Raw genomic sequence first — 23,945 nt, 5'->3', positions numbered from 1 at the left:
TCATTACAAATTAAATTTCAGCTCAGCATCTCATTAAAATTGCAATAATTATTTAATCACTTTCAGCCTGATGGAAACAATAGCCCATATAAATGTGGTCTAAGTGAATATGGCAGTGGGGTCAAAACATTAGCATCACCACTGCAGACTGGATAGAAAGATGTTTTGCAGACCCCAACCCAGCTAGGTGAGCTGCACTAGGAGATGATGAGCATTTAATGTGAGTACAAGTGGCAGGAATTGAAGAGTGCAGATGAGGCCATTTGATGTCCGAATCTTGCCTCAATTACTTTACCTTGAATAAAAGGCTGATTCTTTCATAGACAATGTTCTTACAATACATGTGAATTTTTTTTTTTTAGTGCAATTATCTGTTTTGCTATAGTATTATAAATGGAAACTAATGAATACAGTATAGTAAAAAAAAAAACTAAACTAAAAAAAAAATTAATTGCACTGATTGTATGCTGAAAATGTGTGATATAATCTTGGTCCTACTATTAGGAATTCAGAGCCATAATTGGCATAAAATAAATACACATGTTATAAAACAGGGGTGCCCAAAAGGTAGATCCCCACATGTTGTAGAACAAGGAGGCAAGGAGGCAATTGCCCCCCAGACCGCCCTAATAATTTGAAAAACGGCTGCTGCAGGGCCGGTCCTCAGCACCAGGAGGAGGGGGGTGCCGCGCGGAGCAGGCCGATGGCCTGTCACAGGGAGCCCAGCAGGTGGCCAGCTGGCCACCTAGGGCGCCCCAGTAGCAAGGCAGAGTAGGCACCTGCGTGTCCCAGATGGCAGGTGTCCACTCTGCAGGAATATACCGGCCGGTGTTCGCTGAGGCAGGCGGCAGCGAGGGAGCACTGTCTGAGCTCAGCTGATTATCTTCCTGCTCCCTCGCGCGCCCTCTCTGGTGATGCCGGGAGCTGGAATATGACGTCATTCCAGCCCCGCATCACTAAACCGCGCGAGGGAAGTCACTGGACCCCGGGGAGAGGACCCTGAGGACTCCTAAAGGTAGGAGCAACAAGGAATACAATTAATTTGTGAGTGTGTGTCTGAAAGTAAGTGTGTGTCTGTGTGTGTCTGGAAGTGAGTGTGTCTGTCAGTGAGTGTGTGTCTGTCAGTGAGTGTGTGTGTCTGTCAGGGCCGTCTTTCCGCATTGGCATGCTGGGCAGTTGCCCGTGGGCCCCACAGGCATGGGGGCCCTACCGTGCTGCCCAGCATGCTCGGCCGACAGGGGAGATCTTTTGATCTCCCCTGCCGGCCAATGGAGAGGTGGCCCTGTTTTCTGGCCTTGGGCCGGTGAGGGAGATCTCTCTTCAACCGGGGAGAAAGGTAGCTAGGACCCAGGGCTGCAGGAGAGGCCGACCTGTAAGGCAGTTCGCTCCTCCCGCAAGCAGGCTGTGTGGAGCGTTGCCGCGCATTACCATGGCAATGCTCCACACAGCATTCTGCGCGCAGAAGGACAGGAGACAGCCTGCAGCCAGACAAGCTGCAGGCTGTACAGAATTCACAACTGGACCACCAGGGCTGGCTGTGTCTCAGTCTGTGTGTGCCTGTTTTTTACATCTATCTATATATATATATATATATATATATACGCACGCACACTTCAGTATTTAAGAGATGATGAATAATAAGGCGAGGGAATGTAACATCTGATGGATGCCTGCATGTAAATACATACATATTCTCAGCAACATGTTGTTGGTTTAAACCCCCTCAGCTCCTTTGTTTCGCTCCTTTTCTTTTAATAATACAGCTTTTATACAGAGGGCATCTATACACTATTCATCCACATACTAATCTTCCAAGAGCTAATGTCTGCTGAAACGTATATCACAAGGCATTCAGCCTGTATACAAGAGCACTACACAGTAACATGACAGTAGAACAATGTCACCTATTTTTTAATATTTGAAATGAACATCGCTGATGCTCCTTTTATCTTTCTCCCCTCACTCATGATAGTGTTTGTTTCAAAATGCTTTGAAGCATTTCAGCTTTCCAGAAGGTCATTGTGCTTGACTGCTAGAAAACAGTAGCACATGAGTCTCAAGGTAATGTATGTTATCACGTCTAGCTATTGACTTGTAAGTAGCACTTACAGTCCTTGTCCTAGTGAGGTTCAGGCTGATGACAATGGTGACCACAAAAGCTAGATTTTGACAAAAATGTCAATTTTTTTCTTTCTTGGTTTGCTTTTTTTCTTTGCTGTTCTTTGTTAAAGATTTCTTGGAAACATAAAATGATTTCAAAGTGGTTTCTTCTACCTTATGCCACTTAACTCCAGACTCGATTTTACTTTGTAATCCCCTTTCAGATCTGCTATGTCTGGCCATAAATATTTAAAATGACAGGTACCCTAAGATGGTAGTATATGGCTTTTTGTTTAGATTTTTTTTTCTGTGTTTTTATTTTAGAAAATTAACACCTTCAGGACAGCAGTACTAGAGAGCAGAACCGAATTTGACTGTACTCTGTACAATAGGCATCACTCCAAACAGTCTAAATATTTTGTAATTTTAGCTCCATGTACTATATGTTTGTGCTGTTTTAGCCCATCCCTGTGGGTTTGATTGATGTGGCTTTCAAACAAACTGAACGTGTATATGGTTTATGCTGGACATATGATGTGTCATTACGAATATTACAGCCTTGGACAGCCTGGTAAGGACATCGGGAATATTTCACGAATTAAAAAATTATATGATTTTAAAAACCATGTAAAAGCAGAGTTTCACAAAATTGTTCTTCATTTTGATTGTAAAATTGGTCAGATTTGATGACTTTGCCTTCAGCCAGCATTCTCGTATTTGTCAAAGCTAGCTGACAGATTCCCTACTAAACTGTCTTGTGATTTGTCGGGGTGGAAAGTGATGTCATGTCTCTCTTTTTGGCATCAGCGGACATTCATCACTGTCTTTGCACATGAGTGACACAGAAGACCATTATTGTTGTATCATTAATCTAGCAAGTTGGTCTCCACACGTGCAGGATGACCAAGGAATGGAAAATGCACTGTAATCCATCAGTCCTGGAAGAGCATGGAAAGCAGGAGGCTTGGTATGTGGGGCACAGATTGTGTTTAATGACATCTCCAAGCAGTTAAAAGGAACAGTTGTACGCTCACTAACTTTTAATTCTTATATACATTTTTCAAGGAAAACGTAGTTATACAGATGACTTTTTTCCTGCCCATTCCTATAAACTTGAACAAAGCAAAGTGTGCCCAAAAGGGTTTACTGCCCATCTGTCATGAGTTTGTTTTCTGAGGATGCAATATGCTATATATCTTTTATACAGTTTGAAATTATGGATTTGTAAACAAGATGAAAAATATTAGAACAAAAGTTCTGGATGGTAATATAAATGCTGCGACAATTATGGCTACATTTCCGAATTGAGCATTAAATGAATATAATGTGTTCAAAGGCAATACCCACAAATGCCCAGAAATTCCCCTCCCTCAGTCAATCCTATTCCCCCATTGCCTGGAAAGCTAATTTAAGCAATGAGTCTCTTTCCATTCCATGATGTGAAGCCCTGTAAAAACTGGGATAAAGCTAGGGTTTATTGGACATATAGGGTTGCATTTTATTGCTCTTACGTGCTTTGCCACTTCCTCTGGGGAGTGGGAGAAATCAGGTCAGTGCTAGGTACCTGGTGCAATAAACAAATACTGTATTCAGTTGCAATATGACGATAAATATAGAACAATATGTGTTACATTGTCCTATTAGATACAATCTTAAACTGGATTGGTACAAGAGTAACAATGTGCTGATTGTGATTTGCCAAAAATGAATCTACAGAATAAAGTTGCAAGAGTCAAATAAGTACAAGGACATTTTCCCTATTATAGACTAATGTATAAGATTTCTGCATAATTGCTTCATATTATATATGATATACATATAAAGTATACACCATGTGGCGGCCACCCCGAGAGAAGAGGGGTTTCCGCTGCCAGAGATATCCTTTCCCCCTAGTGCGAGTAATGCCGGAGTATTCCCAAGCAGTAATCCAGGCGGTAATAAAGCAGGTATAGCTGTTCCCTTCTATCACCAGACAAGACAAGGCTCTGTGTTGAGGGTGAAGTTGAACTGTTTAATGGCAGCCACAACTGGTCTTATATGCAGGTCCCCATGCAAGGGGTTTACTCTAACATATTACAGGGGCATTCCCCACTGGACCTGAGAGGGGACTATGATACACTTTACTTAGTACACACTTTACTTTCATTGGCTCTCAGGTCCAGGACACTCCCACACAAAACAAGATAATCCCTCCTCTGTGCCGGAGAGATAATTGAGTCAGGAACTGTACTAAACTCAATTATCTCCAGGCACCCAAAACGCACATTTTAACAACCTCCCGAAAGTACCCCAAAAACACATGGAAACCAAACCAAAAGTCATATTCCTGATAGCCCCGACCTGGGGGACCAACATATCCAAAAATCCCCCAGATCAGTTTAGGGGTTCGGGATTTCCGTGGAAGTCATCATTTTGACCAACCGTGCACATGGTCCTATGCCCAAAACATTTCCAGGGAATTAGGGCCAACGGTTTGTCTCTCTTTCTAGAGTACAAAAGTACATAAATCACATAAGCTTTTAAAGGGCCCATAGTCTTCTGGCAGGAGGCTGGAATCGTCCAGGAGCGGAAACAGCACAGTGTTAGAGATACAGGTGTGTGGCACTCTATCATATTGAGCTGAGCAGAGGAGCTGGACAAAGAAGACCTGGGCTGGTGGACTACTGTCTGCTCTCCCTACAAGAGGATTGTGGCCGCCAACCCTAAAACAGTTACTAATGTGTAGCCTACCCACTCCCATCCCCTGCATGATGAGAGCCTCCAAAGAACAGGGAAGGGAGTCAGTATCATTTTTATAGTATGTAAATATGCCATGTGTGTCTGTCTGCATCTGGGTGAACTTGTGAGTGTATGTATGCCTGTGTGTACCTCTGCCTGTCTGTATATGTGTGTCCCTCTTTCTGTCTGTCTGTGTCCGTTTTTGTGTGCATATTTGTCTATAGCTAACTGTGCCTGTCTGTATCTGTGTGTACCTGTGCCTGTCTTTGTTCTTCTATGCCTGAGTGTGTACTTGTCTGCTCCTGCCTCTGTCTGTGTCTGTATGTTTCAACCTGTGCCTGTGTGTCTATTGGATTGTGCCTGTCTGTGAATATATATGCCTGACTGTGTGTATTTTCTGTCTGTGTTTTTGCTCCTGTGTAAGTAACTGTGAGTTCCTTAAGAGTCATGTAAAATGGTGCTGTTTGTAGAGGGCCAGGGTTGGGTTTTAGGAAGGGGGTCACTAAATGATTTTAGGGCTCCAGCCTCTGTGGTTTTAGTAAGGGGGTCATCAAATGTTTTTTGGCTCAAGACCCTAGCAACACAGGGTTCACACCTTTACCAGATCCAGGGACTTATTAAAGGCCCAAAGTTATCTCCAATCCTTGGATCTAGTTCCTGCATTTGGAGATATGCTCTCAAGTACTGCCGACCTAACTACAGAGACTATCACTAAGGGATCGCACTTAACAGATTTTTTTACTTGCTATATCTTGCTGCATCTTGCAATAATTAGAATATTCTGAATAAAAAATAAATAAATAAAAAATTCTCTAGTCACTTTCTTAGGTGTTCTTCTACTATTTGTTTTATATCCTTCCAAAGGATCTAGCGAAAATCTACACACTTTGAGAACCGTATACATTTTCTGTACCTGTTCAGTTTTACCTGCTAGATACTTTTCACACGGCCATATTTGTTGTTTTTTTTGTCTATCACGGCGCACTCTGTCTTAAATGGATAGTCATTTGACATTCATTTTCAACAATTACTGTATTAAAAATGATGAAACAGCCTATTTTGCCATTTGTCATACATTATTTGGTTTGTACCTTTTGCGATTTCACTCGATAAAAAGTAATTTTCAAAAAACAAAAATGAGTATGTAGCTTTATATGGTAGCTTTATAGTAATGATAGCTTTATATCAAAACCTCTATGTTTACTCTTCATTTGTTAGTCTTAGTATATCTCACCTGTCATAATTAGCTTTGCTATACCTCCTGTTTATTGTCTTTACCTTTTAATTTAAAGTAAAATGTCCAATTTCTGCATGGCTTATTACTACAGAGCCTCCATAAATAGCCTCCATTTTTCCCCTTAATATACATTTACTTCAATACTCATTACGTACCCCTATGATCCTATTTTTGTTGTCTGTATTTGAAAATGTCTGTATGATTCTGTAGTATTATTTTTGTATCCTTTTATTAAAATATAATTAAAAAAATGTATATTACATATTTACTAAACTCAGCTTACAGTTTGAAACTAGAGCTGGGTAAAAATGAAATATTAATAGATATTTAGTTCTTTATCTTTGGACGTATGCCAATTTTAAGAGTTTGTCTTTTTTCCAGGACAATTTTGTGAGAACTTTTGTGAGAAATTCAAAAATTAAAAATAAAATAAAAAATTAATTATATGTTATAAAATAGTTTTTTACAACTTAATTTTTGTGTTTTTAATTATTTTGAATTATACAACATAAAACAAATGTATATATATAAAAATATATATATATACACACACAAATAACAAATTTAAGAATTAGTGATAACCATACGGATTCTTCCAATACAGAAATGATACCCCAATTATATGATTTTATAAACAGTAGTGAACCTCCTAGCAGATACTAATCTTCAACCCATTGAATGAGACTTAAAGCCAATTGTTAGTAACATGGTTTACATTATCATACATAGAAGAAGAAGAAAAAAACCAACGTTCTTACAATTATTATTATTATATTATTTATATAGCGCCATCAGATTCCGTAGCGCTGTACAATGGGTACAATGGCAGGATGAAATGCTCATGTATATTAAAAAAATGGGGGCAATACATTTAATTAAATATTTTTCAGTCATTCTTTTTGTATCAAATAATACATAATACATCTCAATGTCATAATTTAGATTTATTCAAGGTATGTTCGGATATATACCCAGGAAATGACAAATATGCCAACAATTAACTGGGACTATATATGTAATAACTTGGTGGTTAAAAAAAGAATTCAGGCATCTAAGACAGATAATATTACTTTTTGCCCGAAAAAAAACCCAGTTTTTTTTTTCATACTTGTATATACAAATAACCAAGGTAAAATAGGCTGAATTGAAATGCTTGCAGATAATTAATTAAATTTTTTTTCTTACCTGTAAAAGTCCTTGATCAGCCCCTCTTGAAACCGAGAACACAGGTTGTTCAGTAAACGCTCATGCTGACCGTACAGGCAAATGAAATTGGATTCAGGAAAAGGATTCAGCGATAAGCAAGTTATTGTTTCAACCATACTGTACTGATTAATGTGTAGGCGAAAGTAGTCACTGTTCACTGTACTCCCTGTAACAAATTCTTGTCCCTAAGAAAAAAAACAGTAAAAATAAATACTTTTGGTTAAAAAAACAAACGAATAACTTTTTTTTTGTTTGTTGTTAATAAACGACCAGAGATGAAAGTGAGCAAAATATATTCATAAATATATATCTATATATCATTTGTTATATATAATGTTTTTTTAAAGTTGGTGAAGTTGTTTTTATTGAGTGAGTGCGCAGAATCTTTAATGCTGTGTGTGCGCGCACACACACACACACACAATATATATATATATATATATATTTATATTTACATATTTACATAATATATATTTTGTAAATAGTCTGTACTTCAATAAAGAAGGTGATCACAATAGCTCTTAACACTGCTATTTCTTTTGTAAAAGAAATCACTAGGTGCTAGGTTTAGATAATGATATAGTGTAACCAAAATCCACATTCTTCATAAAAGAGCAAAAATACAATAATGTATGACGTCTATACATTAAAATAAAAGGGGCAGGGGGGGCGTGGCCGACAACGGAGCTGAACGGTCGCAAATCTGTGGAGCTCCGTCTCGGCCCCACGGATAAAGAGGCTAAAAACACAGAAAATTCAGCGAAAGATTCTTCCAACTTACCCGCCACCCGACAGCCGACAATATGGGGCGCAAACATAAAAAGATAATCCGTGTGGAGCGACCCGCGGCACCCGACATTCGGATCGCCTTCCAGAGGCCTCCTCAAGCGCGGCCTGCTAAGATGGCGCCGGAACCGCACATGGCGCAGGAGACCTCCGCGGAGTCCCAGGATGAGAGGGACTCGCAGACATCACCCCAACCCGGGGACACCCCTCACATGTCCGACTCGGATGATGATGATTCCCCATCCACAAAGGGGGACATCAAAAGGCTGCTAACAGACCTCAGACAAGTCTGGAAGGCTGACCTAAAGGAGACCCAGGCTGAAATTGGGATCCTCCAGCAGAGGGTACAGGAGGTGGAGACCAGAGAGAAACGCAGGGACAACCGCCTCCAAGACAACACGGAACGGCTGGACAAGCTCACCGACCAGGTTCAACGCCTGCACAACACGGTGGTCTCTCTGGAGTCCAGACACCGCCGCCGCAATATACGTATGAGGGGCATTCCTGAAACGGTGAGCGAAGAAGACCTGCTACCCTTCGCCCGGAGGCTTGTTTCCTCAATGGGCCCAAGGTGCAACACAGACACCCCAATAATCGTGACTGCCTTCCGAGTGCGCAAATCACCAGCGGCACCAGCAGGAGCCCCCAGAGACACCATAGCCACAACCAGAGACATTACAGCGAGAGCCGCCATTATGGCCAGCTCCAGAACGATGGGGACAGTCAAAATAGAGGGCTGTGAGGTGGCCTTATACAGTGACCTCCCCTTCTCTGTACTTGCTGCAAGGAGACAATTAGCGCCGGTCGCTAAGAAACTAAGAGAACACTCGGTCCGCTACAGATGGGACACAGCGGGTTCACTAGTAGTACATCAGGGCACCGAGGCATTCACTCTGACCCCCAATGATGACCCAGAGACTCTCCTCAAAGGCCTTGGCACGACTGCCTCCAAACACGGCAAGAGCAGTGCGGAACGCAACACCTAAGGGAACTCACTGTCCACAGAGGCTGGATATTGCCCACTCTTTTGACCCCTCGAGCAGTCAACACTAGACGGCTTTCACCCACTGATGTTTCACATGTTTAACTGTTTTAATTGTTTTAAATGTTTTATCTAGGCTCAATGTCTTAGAGAGTACAATGCTGTCAGCAACTCACGACCTCAGGGCAAGCGGCACTGCAACCAGCGCCGTACTCACATAACCGCCCGTATACACATAGCTCAGGGCTGCGAGATTCCAAAGCCAGGCAGCCCCATTAAGCGATAATCTCAGCACATAACTGTACTTGATGTTGCCCATTATATGCTTCCATGACACTGTTACTATAACTGAGGAGTGTAAGGCTCATGATTGTAATATCGCATATGACTGTGCTTGTAACCATAATGCATTATTACTTGTTCTTACTATACCACATATAATGAGAAATGTATACCATGTGTACAAAACCAATAAAATACAAATTTAATAAAAAAAAAAAAAAAAAGTGGCAGAATTAACTTTTGGTGTTAGCACATGGTCTAATATTTTTCAGAACGCTTTTACCAAGGCATTACAATCTTGCACTAGCAGAAGATGATGAGTAGGAATGAATGCAAGGTAACTTCATTTTCTGCTGACAGTTGTTCTGCCAGGAGCTAAATAACATTCGCTAGAATCAACCATCAATTGAAAGGCAAAAACAATCAAAAGCTCATTGGACTCTGATCAGCAAAACTTTACATACTACTACTGTTTATAATATCAAATCATTGGGATATCATTTCTGTATTGGAAGCATTCATATGGTTATCACAAATTCTTACATTTGTTATTTGTGTGTGCATACATATATACATTAGTTTTATGTTGTATAATTCAAATTAAAAACACACAAATAAAGTTGTAAATAACTATTTTATAACATGTAAGGAAAAATAATCTTGAAATTTAGAATTTCTCACAAAAGTCCCAATTTTACTTATATGAGCCTTACAAACATGAGAAATTCATCACCAGCAACCCAACCAGAGCATGGCACTGCCAACTACATGCTTGCCAATTCTCGAAGGAGAGTATTTTTAGGCTTTTAGACCAAAACAACTAAATTGTACAAACTTATTACCTCATTTATTTTACTGGTTGACTACTTTGACTTAAAATTTGCAGTTCTATTGCATATCTGGTTTAGATTCCAGACGTGTTTGGACCAAAATATTTTAAATTTTGACTCCCCAGTTCACTTGGCTGATTTCCACTGGCCCAGGAAATCCTCCCCCTTTTATCTTGAACTCCTTATTCCAATAAGTTTAGCTTTGTGCAAACTCCACTCTATAAGTTGAATTGTACGCTACATAGCATTGATTGCCAGATTCTTCAAAATCTTTCCATACATTTTCAATTCTTGCAAAATATCATACAGATTAACTCTTATTTCTTGAAGCATATTATATTTTTTTTGATGACATTAATTTATTACAACTTTATTCAGACTTTTGACTTGTACTGAATACCCCAGCACCCGGATGATAGTTAATTCAAGTTGGTAATGCTGCCACCACAATTAAACTATTGTTTGATATCTTCTCTGGCCTGTGAGTCTGGCTTGCTGCGGTCTACACTATAGAGCTGGTCGCCTACAGTCTACTCTACACAAAGCATGAACTCCAAATGGAGAAATCTTGCCTTTGATAGAGGGATCCATAGACATTGCATGTCATGGAGTGTGCAGGAGCAGCCCCTCTCCCCTCCCAAGGGCTGAGGAGGCATTCGAGTCCACTGTTGCATGTCACACATTATACATTACCTGTTACTACCCTTGTTCCTGCGGCAGGTGTGGAAGCCTTACATCCATTCTCTTCCCAGCTCTGTACCAGGTTGGAGTCCAGAGGCTGGTATCTGCTATATGTCTGGCAGGACTCTTACTCTGACAACACACCAATGATCTGGGGAACTGAGGCTTGCTGTCTTATCTCCCAACCCTAAAATTATCCATTAGTGTGGCGGGTGCATGATAATTCATGCTAGAAGCTACTGTATAATGTTCCTCTGCTATGACCCTACAATTTTATATTGTGGTTAGTTCTTGTGTGCATTATTTCCAACATAACACAGAAAGCTATTTAATTAGCCAGGATTTAGTAGTATACTATGATAGTCCCATTTCTAAACACCCGAGAATTTAATTATTGCCATCCCACAATACTCTACCTGCCTAGTTTCACATAAGACATACCAGCTGTGGTTTTATCTGCTATCACCACAATGTACTCTTACTTATTTTCATGGGTCACTTGTTAATTTTTGATTGGCCATCCAAGCACACTGAGGATGTGCCTCTATCTATTTTCTATTTGGCAAGTAGTTAACACACATCAGGCACTCTTGCTCTTTACCGCTACCTTCAAAGTGGACACGTCAGCATCTCACTATCTCAGATTTGTCTCACTAACTAGAGAGCCAGTGGCCCATTTATTATTGCCAACCTTCACAAGTCACATGTAGTTTCACGGCTAGTCTACATGGCCCACCAAGGATCTGCTCCTAGTTTATTTTTAACACAAAGCATCTCAATCCATTTTTATATGTCATTTGTTCATTTTTAACAAGTTGCTCCAGTAAACCGAGGTTATACTTACACCGGGCACTCTTAGATGAACATACACAATGTGACAAGGTAAATTCTTTGTCACAAATTTGTATTCATTTTCAAATTGAAGAGCAACATCATATACAAAGAAATAAAAGGAAACTGTCAAGATGAATCCATTTCCAATATGACAAAATAAAAAACACAAAACTCATATAAAAAGTATACCTTTACTGGTTAAGTGAGAGGGAATTACCTGCTAATTTCTACGTCAATACAAACTGTATTAACATTTATAGTTTTGTCTGTATGGATGTGTGCTGGTCTCTGTGTGTATTGACCATAATTTTTGGTTACATTGTCTATTTGAATTCTTTCTGATAGGTAGATATTTGTAATGCTTTTAATGTAAGTTCGTATCTTAATTAGCATTAAGAAATCAGCAATATAGAATTGAAAATCCGGTGCATAACAAAAAGCACTCAATTCACAGAGCTTTAATAAATGGGCAAATGTATCCCAGAGATCTAGTATGTGCTATTCACATTCCAGAGTTTCTGTAGAATTTAGTTGCCTGGTTACAGGTTCCGTGGTACTAGCATACAGCACAATGTCCGTACATTTAGAAATTTTTGCTCTCCTCTGCCTTTAGACAAATTATTTTCATGATTGTGGTAATGGATTCTTTGAATATACTTTTAAAACTATTTTCTTCCTTTCCTATGACAAAAGAACACTATAGCTGGAAGATACAGGAGCATCGTTTCAACATCAAGCGCACCGCTGTTTGCAAAATACTTTGTAATGCAAGGTACCAGAGAGCAGAGCATAGCAAAACTCATTCATTCCTGATTACGTTAGTATCCTAGCACTATAAGAATTACATTCCTTCCTAGCTTCCATATATTACAGCTCCTACAGACCTTGAGCAAGAGATAATGATGTGTGTATGTGTCTGTATGTGTGTCTTTATGTATGTGTGTATTTGTTCATCTACAGATTATCCTCATTCATATTAAAAATGCACCTTTAACCCCTTAAGGACACATGACATGTGTGACATGTCATGATTCCCTTTTATTCCAGAAGTTTGGTCCTTAAGGGGTTACTATATTGGTAGAACATGAGCAAAAATTAAATGTTTTTCTCATATTGTTGTGATTTAATTAAGTCAACTTTTTTCATTATATCTCACCCGCTTTAATGTTTATCATATTCTCCAGCCCCTTGATCCACTTCGCAATAATTTGTTATCTGTAACCCAACATAGAGAATGAGTGTAAAGATCTTTCAGAATCAACTGAATTTCTGCTAACCCTGACTGTTATCTGACCTCAATCTAAGTTAAGGAGAATCTGATTAAACAATTGTACATTTAATGTCTTTATTGAACGCATTGATCTAGGGTTCAAAGTCTTTGCTGGAAAATGAATGTGACTCTCTAGGATAATCAGGGAGTGACTTGAGTCGGATGTTCCAATCAATGAGATGACAAGTTCAACAGAGCACAAACAGGACATAATAGCCTGTCCTATGGGAGAATCCCAAATGAGTGCTCCTTACACGTCCTCTCATTTCTGCGGCCGCAAAATGGCAAAATACCCATGAGCATATCAGACTAATGTTACTTCGAAAGGTGGTCAAGATCAGAAATCTTGCATTGACTTATTAATTTTCGATAAGCTCTTCAAATAATCACGATCTGCTAGAAAAAAATTTCAAATCATCTATCTACAAAAATTACCATAGACTTTTTAATAGTGGTATAAATCATTTAAAATGTTTGTATGTGAGTAAGTATGTAAGTCCAGTCTTACAGAGGCCTTAATTTAATATTACAAGCTTTTCAAATGATCAAAATCTGTTGGAACGAAATTCTAATTATTCGTCTACAGAAGTCACCATTAAAATGTATGAGTTTTTTTTATATAAATATTTTTTAGAAGATTTCTCACAGATTGTGATCATTTGAAAAGCTTATCCAAAAATCGTAAATCAATGCCCAAGTGTCGGGAACAGTGGAGGTTCCTCAGCAAAAAAAAAAAAAAGCCAACAAAGGCACAGTAGGAATGATAGCAAAGCAAATGAAAAGAACCTTAGAGTGGATGGGCTTAACACTTAGGGAAGAAATAAAAAGTATCAGAAACTAATATTGACAATGAAGGCCAGAACTAACTATTTCACTAGAACCAGATAGTACAAGGATAGTCAATGTGGAATAAGCAAAACTCAAAGTAAGGAACAAGCCAGGTCTGGTACGTGGGAAATCAGGACTAGGACAACTCAAAGTCAGGAATCTAGCAGAGTCTTGTACACAAAGCTAGGATAGACTAACTCAGGGTCAAATGCAAAGCCGAGTAAGTAACAGGACAATCAGGAACAACATGATGTGCTTACTGGCTATCCGAAACCATGAAAGGGCACTAGACCAAATATACCAGTGGTTTATATAGTCCCAGGCCCTTTGTCAAGTTTGCTTAATTTCTGCACAAGTGCAGTACAACAAAAAGGATCCCAAAAGAAAAATGTAAAAAGGCATCAAGGTCACGGCTCGAGTAATTTTAGGTTAGTTCAGTTGCAATCACAACCTAGTAAAAATGATGTGGGTTGTTCTTGCTTGGACCAAGGCTAAACTGACGCGACTACATCAATCTTGGAGCGAAGATTAACTGGGCGGAATCGCAGCTGGATTGAAGTAGCTGCGTCAGTAATGGAGCAAAGACTAAAAGGCCGAGTTTGTGACCGGGCTTATGGTGAGTGTTCTTATGTTAAGCCTTTGTCTGTTCTTAGTGACAAAGATTCCCAGTGTAGTGGCTACAAAATCTGCCGAGAGGTACCTGGTGATATCTCAGACTTGATTCCCACCTGAATGAGTTTGAAACCTGTCCAAGGTTGATTAAGTACTACTCACTTGGACCAGATGGCTTCTGAAAGATTGTAGCCTGAACAGGTTACATCAATGGAGAACTCTAAACACAACTTCCAACAACAGCCGCATTCCAATCATGAGTGGTGGTGTGTGAATCATTGTTTACGGTTGCCTTGTAACCTCAGGACCAGGAAGGATTGAAATAATGATGGAAAACCTTATATGAACAGCATATGTTCATATGTCAAGATGCATGACAATGATCCTAAACATATAATCTACATGGCTGCAAGAAAGTTAGCATTTTTTGAATAGCTGATTCAAAACTTTGCTCTTACCTCAATTCATATGACGTAGCATGACCAGAGGTCAGTTCATGCATCGCAGACCAAAACCATTAATGCCTTTTAATGCAGTCACCCAGGTTGGATGTTCCTAAATGTCTCCAAGCTGAACATAATTACATTGCTGAACAAGTATGAGAAAGGTTTGGATTATGTCCTGTTGCTTAATGAGGTGTTCACAGTTAGGGATTGTGCACCTCAATAACTGTTCTTTCTGCTGTATTAGGTGTGTATGGAAAGGGAGGAGAAAGGGTTTTGTGGGCAAATCATGTCCCTTCAAGGTGGATGGATCAAATATCTCAATAGTTAAGGACAATATCTTCATTTGTGACTAATAAAATAAAGAAGCAACATAAACATTTTATATAACACAAAGTGTTATATAAGCTTATTAGGTTCCACGACAACTGCCTTAAGTAACACCAATCCAATAAACATATTTTTGATTTACTTACATAATTCGATTGCGTCATCTGAGCTTGTAATGGACATGGGATTGCAGGTTTGGCAACATGTAGGTAGTAATACCCTCCCGGAACAACGCCACCTAGAATTACAGATAGAATTATTAGTTACATGCAAGCTGTTCAACTCGTTTTACTCAATGAAACATCAACAGGATTATCTACTACAGTGTGTATTGACTGGAACTCAAAGTGAATTTCATATTTTACGTCAAAATAGCTAAACTGAAACAATTCTTATGTCTGCTATTAACCCAGTTCAGCTGTTTTGGCCTAACATTTTAATTTACTTTGAATTCCCAGCAAGTCAAACTTTAGAGGAGAACCCTAATGATCTGTCAATCTTCAGATCTTCATAAGGACGTCTGTGCTCTGTCACTTTTCAGGTTTTGCTTTTAACCCCTTAAAGACCAAACTTCTGGAATAAAAGGGAATCATGACGTGTCAGACATGTCATGTGTCCTTAAGGGGTTAAATAAATCATCAGTTCCACATTGTTGTGTTTTTTTTTTTTAAATCATAATGTTTTAATCATGAGTAAAAACTAGCATGGAATACTTTTTTATGACAATCATGATCTTCAATAATATTTTTTTGTGTGCAAAATTATAAATATTTGAACATGCAAAAAATAAAAAATTCACAATTTGGCAAAAACCTATCAATTGCATTAAAAGTCTACTGGTGCTCTATCTGTCCTCAGACGGCCCTTATCGTTTTAAATATGGCTTCTCTGTAGGAGTGAAGGATGTGTAAGACTGAAGCAGAAGGTTTGGGCAACGTTTAAGTTAATGAGTCACAAAACAATTTGCCGTTGAATAAAGGAACACATTTTTGTGACAAATTAGATTTTCGGATCATGCTGCAAACCTTGAATTTTTGGTCCTTGGTAGGTTGGGATGAGACTGTCATCTGGCATCTCATTGACTTGCTCAAGTGTCGGATCAAACAGATGCAGCACATTGGCAGCAAGCTGGAATCCTATCTGCTTGGAGCTGAAATTGCTATGCGACCATCCATCTGCATAATACCTCTTGGAGTACTTAGTTAGGGATCCTGCTGCCCTTATGGAAATATCATTTGTATGGAATGTGGAATCAATTACCAGCCGACCGTCATACACCAGACATGCATCGTTTATGGCTCGAAAAGCATCAAAATCTACCTTCTTCTGAGCAAAGCTAAAAAATACCTACAAGAGAAAATCAATGCAAAGAAATCAGTAGAGATACACACATATATATATATATCTATTTGTGAATGATGTCACCTATATTACATAATTTTTTTGTAACAATTTTTATTGTGTTGTTTTTTTTTTTTTAACTCATGAAATTATGGGAGAAAAAAAGAAAGAAGGGGAAAGATCTTGTACTTGTAAGAGCAAAGAAAAGTAAACCTTCCAGTCTCTTGCATGTGTTATTCATTATATAAATGAAAATGACTACTAACTCATAGTTCATAGTGTATGTTTAAGACTACCCTGCGTCTGAGTGACAAAAAACAATAAGTTACTGTTAACTATTTAAGGACCAATGATATTCCATGCCATTATGACACTTTTTTTAGTCTACGTCAGTTAGCTATGTCCTTTTTATAGCATTGGCCGACACATACAGACCTGTCATTGTTAAATAAATGAGAATTTCCATCTTCATATAAGACCATTAAAGCCCAGCTTGTTATGATGGACATATTCTGCTATTGATCTTTAGAGGGTTAATCAGTGGTATGGAAATGTGAAGACAAACTTTCAGAAACGGGTTTAAAGGAACACTATAGTGTCAGGAATACAAACATGATTTCCTGACAGTATAGTGCTGTTGTGGGCTGGTGTGGCTGTTTAGGTGGCAGGCCCCACTCCGATCGTCCTGAAAAGGTGAATTTTCTCACATTTTTCTCCACGCCACGTCGGTCTTGCTGTGGCTGGCCCTACCTCCATGGCTGAAAAATCTAAATTGATGATTTCAGCCAATCCAATGCTTTCACATAGGAAAGCGCTGGGAGGCTATTGCGCTTGAGCATCAAAACAATGCGTTGCAACAATCAGCATCTCCTTATAGAGATGCATTGAATCAGTGCAGCTCTATGAGGAACATTCAGTGCCTCCGTGCAGAACATGAAGACGCTGAACGCCACTCCTGCACAAAGTGCAGTACTGACAAAGGAAGCGTCTCTAGTGGCCGTCTAAGTGACAGCAACTAAAGGTGTTACTAGGCAGCAATGTAAACACTGCCTTGATTACATTGAAAAGCCTGCAGAGACAGGCTAAGACACCAGAACCATATAGTTATAGCTATAGTTGTTCTGGTGACTAAAATGTCCTTTTAATCTTCTACGTCAGATACTGTAAGCTGTGAAAGCAGAGCTTCATGCTGCAGAGATAAGGAAGCCAGTTCTACTTAGTCACAATAATGCCAAAATGTGAAACACTCCAGTAACTGAATACTGCTATAATAATACTTACTATGACATAAGCAGCATATGGTGGTAACAGGGTACGAAGCGCATAACATATTTTCAACTTAAATAAGTGTACTATTCATTTTTTCTTTTGTAAAAGAAGGACCCTTACACATGTGTTCTAAATGAACTCTCCTGTGTAACTCTAAAATAGTGGGTGATGTAAAATGTAAAGTAAAAAGCAGATTATCTTTTAAGTATGATTTGGCAGAAGGTACCTACATGCTCAGATGATTGCTTCATGCTTTTCTGTAGCAATTATTAGAAGCTCAGGTCATATCAAGCAATTTACAAGCCTGTCCAAACCCAATGATTTATTACTCTCTACTCTACAGTTAGTAACCTGTTAATGTGGAAATCAAGCTAAAGCATTGGAGTTTATGCATGCTAAGATATCTCACGATTAAGCTTGAGTGAACACAAGTACACTCCAACACAAAAACCCAGGGCAAACTTTACCAGAAAAACATATTACTGGTCCTTAGGGTGGCCAGGCTTAACATATAGAGAGAGAGGGAGAATAGTCAAAGTCAGGCTGGAGTCAAGGATTACTGATGAGCACAAGGTTGAAAAGCAAGTCAAAGGTCAAGAAGTACAGAAATCAGGATAAATGATAAACAAAGCAGTGTCAAAACCAGAATCACATAGAGCATAAACAGTACGCGCTCTTGGGTAACAAAGGCAAGGAACAAACCGAGTCATGGTGCACTTATACACTTTGTTGTTTGTTATTCAATTCTTTGAAAAATACTACACAACTGGTCATTTTTCCCCTGTTTTTATTTTTATAGCATTTACCCGCTGTGGAAAAATCAAGTCCTATAGGAATCAAAATCCTTTGGTGAAAATCTGGACTGTATTCTTTTGCCCTTTTTTTCAATATTAACATTAGTATGTTGTCTTTTATAAAGCACAACCTGTATACCATATTATGTATGTTTCTTTCTGTGTTCTGGAGTTTGGAGGGGGTACCCTTACTCAGTGTTTTCTCTCTAAGGTAATCTGCTGCTAATCTACTAGTGCTAGTGATGTGTATATTTTCTTGCATAGAAACTAAACCCAGAGTGTCATATGTGATGGCACAGCGTCAATTCTAGTGTCACCACAGAGTCCATTCGTTACACTTCCAGGTAATTTCTCCCTGATTCTGTATAGATGTTTTCCAAACCTACTAGGAAGGACATAATTCTCTACCAAGGGATTTGAATAAATTAGGGGACTGCGCATGCATGTGATTTGATACAGATAAATAAAAAGTCATGCCTTTTGCAATAAGGAACTCACAAGTAACTTATACATTAAATGGGGTTTACAAAAATATAACATTGAATGAAAAGGACTTTGGAACAATTATAAAAAACAATCTAGGGAACATGTGCAGTGTCATTGCAAAGATGCTGTCATGCATAAAAAGAGGTATTGAGGGGGGCGGAGCCAGGCAGCCAAGATGGCCGGACGTGTTGTTCGTTAGCTCCAACACAATCCAGCTAAAATAATCTTCAAACTACTTAAAACTGCTGATGCCCACACTGGACACAGCGGTTTGCACACTGTAAACTGACCGACCGTGAGCGTGAACGGAGCAACACCCAAAATCGGCACCGACGGCAATGAAGCCGAGCCGTCTGGACACGAGGACTGGCTGAAGCAGTGACCTGCTACTCGGGGGAAGCGGACGATCTCCCAATGCGGGGTTCGCTGCACGCTACAGACCTCCTGCCAACCCGCAACCCCCCCCTATGGACCGGCGGGGGATATCCCGGTCCCCACTGGGGAAGCCTCACCTCCACGAGGGGCATCTCTCCATGGACCAGCGACCGCATGGCGCGTCCAAGATGGCCGCCGAGTCGGACCGCACGACCCTCTCGGACAGCCCAGAGTCCCAAGCATGGAGAATACAATTTGAGCACAGATTCAACATGGTGTGCCAAGCATTCTGGGACCGAATCCAGAAAAGAGCCCAAGACACCGCGCTCCCTGCAGAGCCAGGGATTCAAGCTCCCACTCGGGAACGCCAATGCCACCCGGGGCCTGGTACTCGAAAGAAGGGGAAATCCGCCGACCGCACAAGCAGACTAAAGCACTCTCCTAACAGGAAGATACCTCGGGCTAGGAAATCAGGGCAAAGAGAACGAAAGCTCCTGACACAAGCAAAGAGGACGCGGCCCGAAGCACGGATACCGGAAAAAGCCAAGCATGTACACCGAAACCTACCCCAACCCACCAAGCCACATCACGACACCGAGCCCCATCGAGAAACCAGCAGACTTATGCACCCCAAGATTGACAACCTACCAGACAAAGGAATTGGATGAACAGCCACATGCAGGTCCCTTGGGGTCATGCTCCACTTTGGGGGCAAGAGATGAACTGACTTGCAGCTACATCATAAGCCGTTCCTTAAATTGCATAATTTCTCCTCTGGTATGACTAATGGTGGGGGGCAACCCAGTGGTCTTATTGTTTTATTATTTTATCGTTTATTAGTATTGTCTTTCATTTTTTCTGCAGTGAACTTAAAAAGCATAATGTTTCACTCTGTTATGTTTCACTGCACTCAGCAGCCATGAGAGTAATACCCATGGCGTCCAAGCAAAGTTACTGTTTCTCACATGTTATTTACACTATGCAAATCATGCCTGCTAGCTAGCAGGACCTTGAAACCAACACTACGACTCAAGCATCCTCAGGCACTCAAGACACTATCTTGTCAACCTATAAAAATGCTCAGTATAACTCAATTATTACATGTTAAAACGATAGCTGTGCCTAACTGTAGTACCACACGCACTCAAGCATGATGTTTTTAAATTTCTATTGTATTTCTATTGTTACTCTCGTTGCAAATGAATACCAGGCTAGATGATAAACCCTAAGGAAAAATACATGACAAGTCCAGCATAGACCTGTACCCCTAGCCTATTGGTTAATCCTGTACGATATAAAAAAGAAAATGTGCACAGTATAACAAGCCACACTGTCGTTTAACACTGTTTATTGCTCTGATAGCACAAGCTATTGTGGCGGTGCAAATCTGTTCTGTTAACCCATGCACAACCTAAATAAAGAATAAAAAAAAAAAAAAAAAGAGGTATTGAATTATTTGGTTAAAATAAGATTTTGCCACAGGCTTACTTAATTCATCCTTTTGTTTTTCTTTTTCCTTCTTTCTTATTCCTCTTTTTCCTATGTCTGTATTTTGGAGGGGCGTGGGGAGCGGGTGGTCCAGGAGATATAGCGGACGGGCCGGTGGCTGGAGACACCAGAGAGGGGCTGTAGGAGCGGGGACGGCTGTGAATTTAAACGTAGTTCTTAGTGAAAGATCATGGCCGTAAAAATAATCTCATTAAACGTTAAAGGCCTTAACGCACCTAGGAAACGTAGAATGATGTTTAGAGAACTGAAAAGGTTGAATTCGGACAAAATCCTGCTCCTTCGTTATGCAGTATTTCATACTCATCATTTTGGTTTGCATTGTAATTGGACCCTTTAACATTGATGTTCATATCTCCGCACAACATAGGGATATTTCTCATTTAGAACGGGTCCCTGCCTGGAATCCTATGGGACCGAGCCCGTTTTCGCCTCTCTAAGGGGGGCGGACACTTTCTCCGCAATAGTGGGCGGGTATACCTCCCCACCCATGCTGGTGATTGGCCGGGGGCGTGTTTGGAGACACGCTCGTACTATCTAGGACACTGCCTCCCGGTCCGCGTCATGTGACGCGACCACGGGGAGGAGTGTCGGATGACGTCCACATATTCTCCCCACCCAGGACATTACTTCCTGGTCCGCGTCACATGATGCGACTCGTGGGGAGGAGCTTAGGATGACGCACATACTCACGTGACCGCACACAGCCGGCACCAACTAAGCTGATATGTGAAGGTATTTAAACAGGTTCAGGGGACACCATAAGCTTACTGCTCCTGACGACGGCGTGCTGTAACGCCGAAACGCGCGTCGAGCTAGCCTCTTTATTTAATTACTCTGCACTTTATAGGTAGCACTAATAATGATTTTTGTTTAATTTAACTTAAGTTATTGAGATAGGCAGGGACTGGGTAGGGACTTGGAACTTGGTAAGCACAAGTGGTTTATCCACTGTGCTGAGGTATTCAGGGACAGTCTACTCACTATAGGAGTCCTTGCTTTGGACTCAGTACCAGTGGGGGTTTAGTGGGGTTTTTTTTTCCTTACAGTGCTGTCTCCTTTTTAGCCCTATTTTTCCAAGTCCACTCTACTACTCTGTTTTAAGTTACTGTGAGTCTCTCAAACCGGACGGGGGATTCTTTGAAATAGGACAAAGACTAGCTTGTCTCCTTGTACAGTGAGCAGCTGTCTTAGTATTACCCCCCCAGGCTTGGTCCAGTACTACTCCCCTTCCTATCTATTTTATTTACTTTGTGTTTCCCTTTAGGATTATTAAAAGGTAGGGACTTCCCTCCCCTATTACTCTCCATTTGGGCTTATTTTTGGCCCTTTCTCTTTTCTCTGAATTCGGACATAGCTTTTGTGCAGGAGACTCATCTACCAAAGCAAGCGAAGTTTCGCTTGAGAGATCGCAAAGAATCATTTGAGGCTAGGTCACACTGCAAAAGGAACGGAACTGCCATAGTAATACGTCATAGCTGCCCATTTGGCGTGGCTCATGGGAGGCCGACCCAGATGGACGGTTCGTTATAGTGACAGGCACTCTCTTCTCGCATACCATACATCTCGTAAATGTCTATGCTCCAAATCAGCCGGACCCGGAGTTCTGGACCAAGCTGAAGGACAAACTAGCGGTTTTACCGCACGGAATGATCATAACGGGAGGGGATTTCAACGCGGTGTCATGCCCGGCGGTGGACAGGACCAGGAGGGAAGGAGGCCCTAGATCTCAGGGAAAGGGAGGGCAGGATAAGCTGCTTCGGGACTTTATAGCAGCAACAGGTCTAATAGACGTGTGGCGTGCTCAACACCCAGGGGAAAGGGACTATTTCTACTATTCCGCGCCCCATGGGACATATTCTAGGATAGATCTGTTCCTTGTAAATACAATCAGCATGGCTCGGATAACGGGGATGGCAGTGGGAAATATCTCCTGGTCTGACCACGCTGAGGTGTTCATCACTCTGGGAAACCTATGCGCGGCGACCCCTTGGACGTGGAGACTTAACAACTCACTACTTAGGGATGAACGGATAGCGGAACAAATAAAGACAGAGATACGAGAATATTTTCAGTTAAACGATACCCCTGACATGCAGATGAGCACGGTATGGGCAGCCCATAAATCAGTGATCAAAATTGCAACTTGGAAAAAGAAACTGAAATTCCAACAGCTGGAAGCTCTCATGACCCGACTCAGAAATCTTGAACAGCGGCACCAAATGACACCGGAAGACGGAACATATCGTCAATTAGAATCTGTACGACGGTCCATCCGCAAGACACTGCTAGACGACACGGCAAAATCAATGCTGTGGGGTAGGAGTACATATTACGAGCAGGCCAACAAAATGGACACACTCCTGGCCAGAACGCTCAGACCTAGACAGGACAGATCCCATGTAACGGCCATAAAACACCGGCTCTATAAAAACAAACCCACAGGATATCGCCGCTGTATTTGAAGACTTTTACAAACGATTGTATAACCATACCCCGGGAGATGTTCAACAGGACGGTCGTGAAGAAGAACACAAATTAAGATTCCTGGAAGGACTGGAGTTGACTAAACTGTCGAGGGAAGCTATAAATAGTCTCGCTGCAGACATAACAGAGGAAGATGTGGATAGAGCTATCTCAGGTTTGAGTGGGAATAAGGCGCCCGGGCCTGACAGCTTAGACGGAGCTTATTACAAGGCTTTTCAAGAAGAACTCACGCCGAGATTGGTGAAGCTGTTCGCGGAGTGGAGAAGGGCGTCCGCCCCCGACCGGGAAATGTCACTGGCCACTATAGTACTGCTACCAAAACCCAGCAAGGACCCGCTTGAACCGGAAAATTACAGACCGATTTCCCTCATCAACCATGACATGAAAATACTAGCCAAAATACAGGCAGACAGGTTGAACCCGCTTTTGGACTCAGTCATCAACACAGATCAGGTTGGATTCATACCCGGTAGACAACTTTTTTGAAAAAAACAGGAGGAATATAGATCTTATCTGGAAACAAACGGTCACGAGGACACCCACGCTGG

At 40.8% G+C, this 23,945-nt stretch overlaps 1 protein-coding gene across 1 annotated transcript in view; it reads right to left on the bottom strand.

Annotated features, from left to right (window-relative positions):
* Positions 1–23,945, bottom strand: part of CFAP61 (cilia and flagella associated protein 61) — a 232,240-nt gene that overhangs the window by 48,345 nt on the left and 159,950 nt on the right. The window contains exons 22-24 of the mRNA XM_063443717.1: positions 16,165–16,486; positions 15,286–15,377; positions 7,241–7,446 (exon numbers count right to left, since the gene is read on the bottom strand). Of these exons, the coding sequence (XP_063299787.1) occupies positions 7,241–7,446; positions 15,286–15,377; positions 16,165–16,486 (620 nt within the window). The remainder of the gene's footprint in view (positions 1–7,240; positions 7,447–15,285; positions 15,378–16,164; positions 16,487–23,945) is intronic.

This window comes from Pelobates fuscus, chromosome 2 (assembly GCF_036172605.1).
Source record: "Pelobates fuscus isolate aPelFus1 chromosome 2, aPelFus1.pri, whole genome shotgun sequence".
NCBI classification, from domain to species: Eukaryota; Metazoa; Chordata; class Amphibia; order Anura; family Pelobatidae; genus Pelobates; species Pelobates fuscus.
The sequence above is the reverse complement of the archived record's forward strand: the minus strand, read 5'-3'. Positions and strand labels throughout refer to the sequence as shown.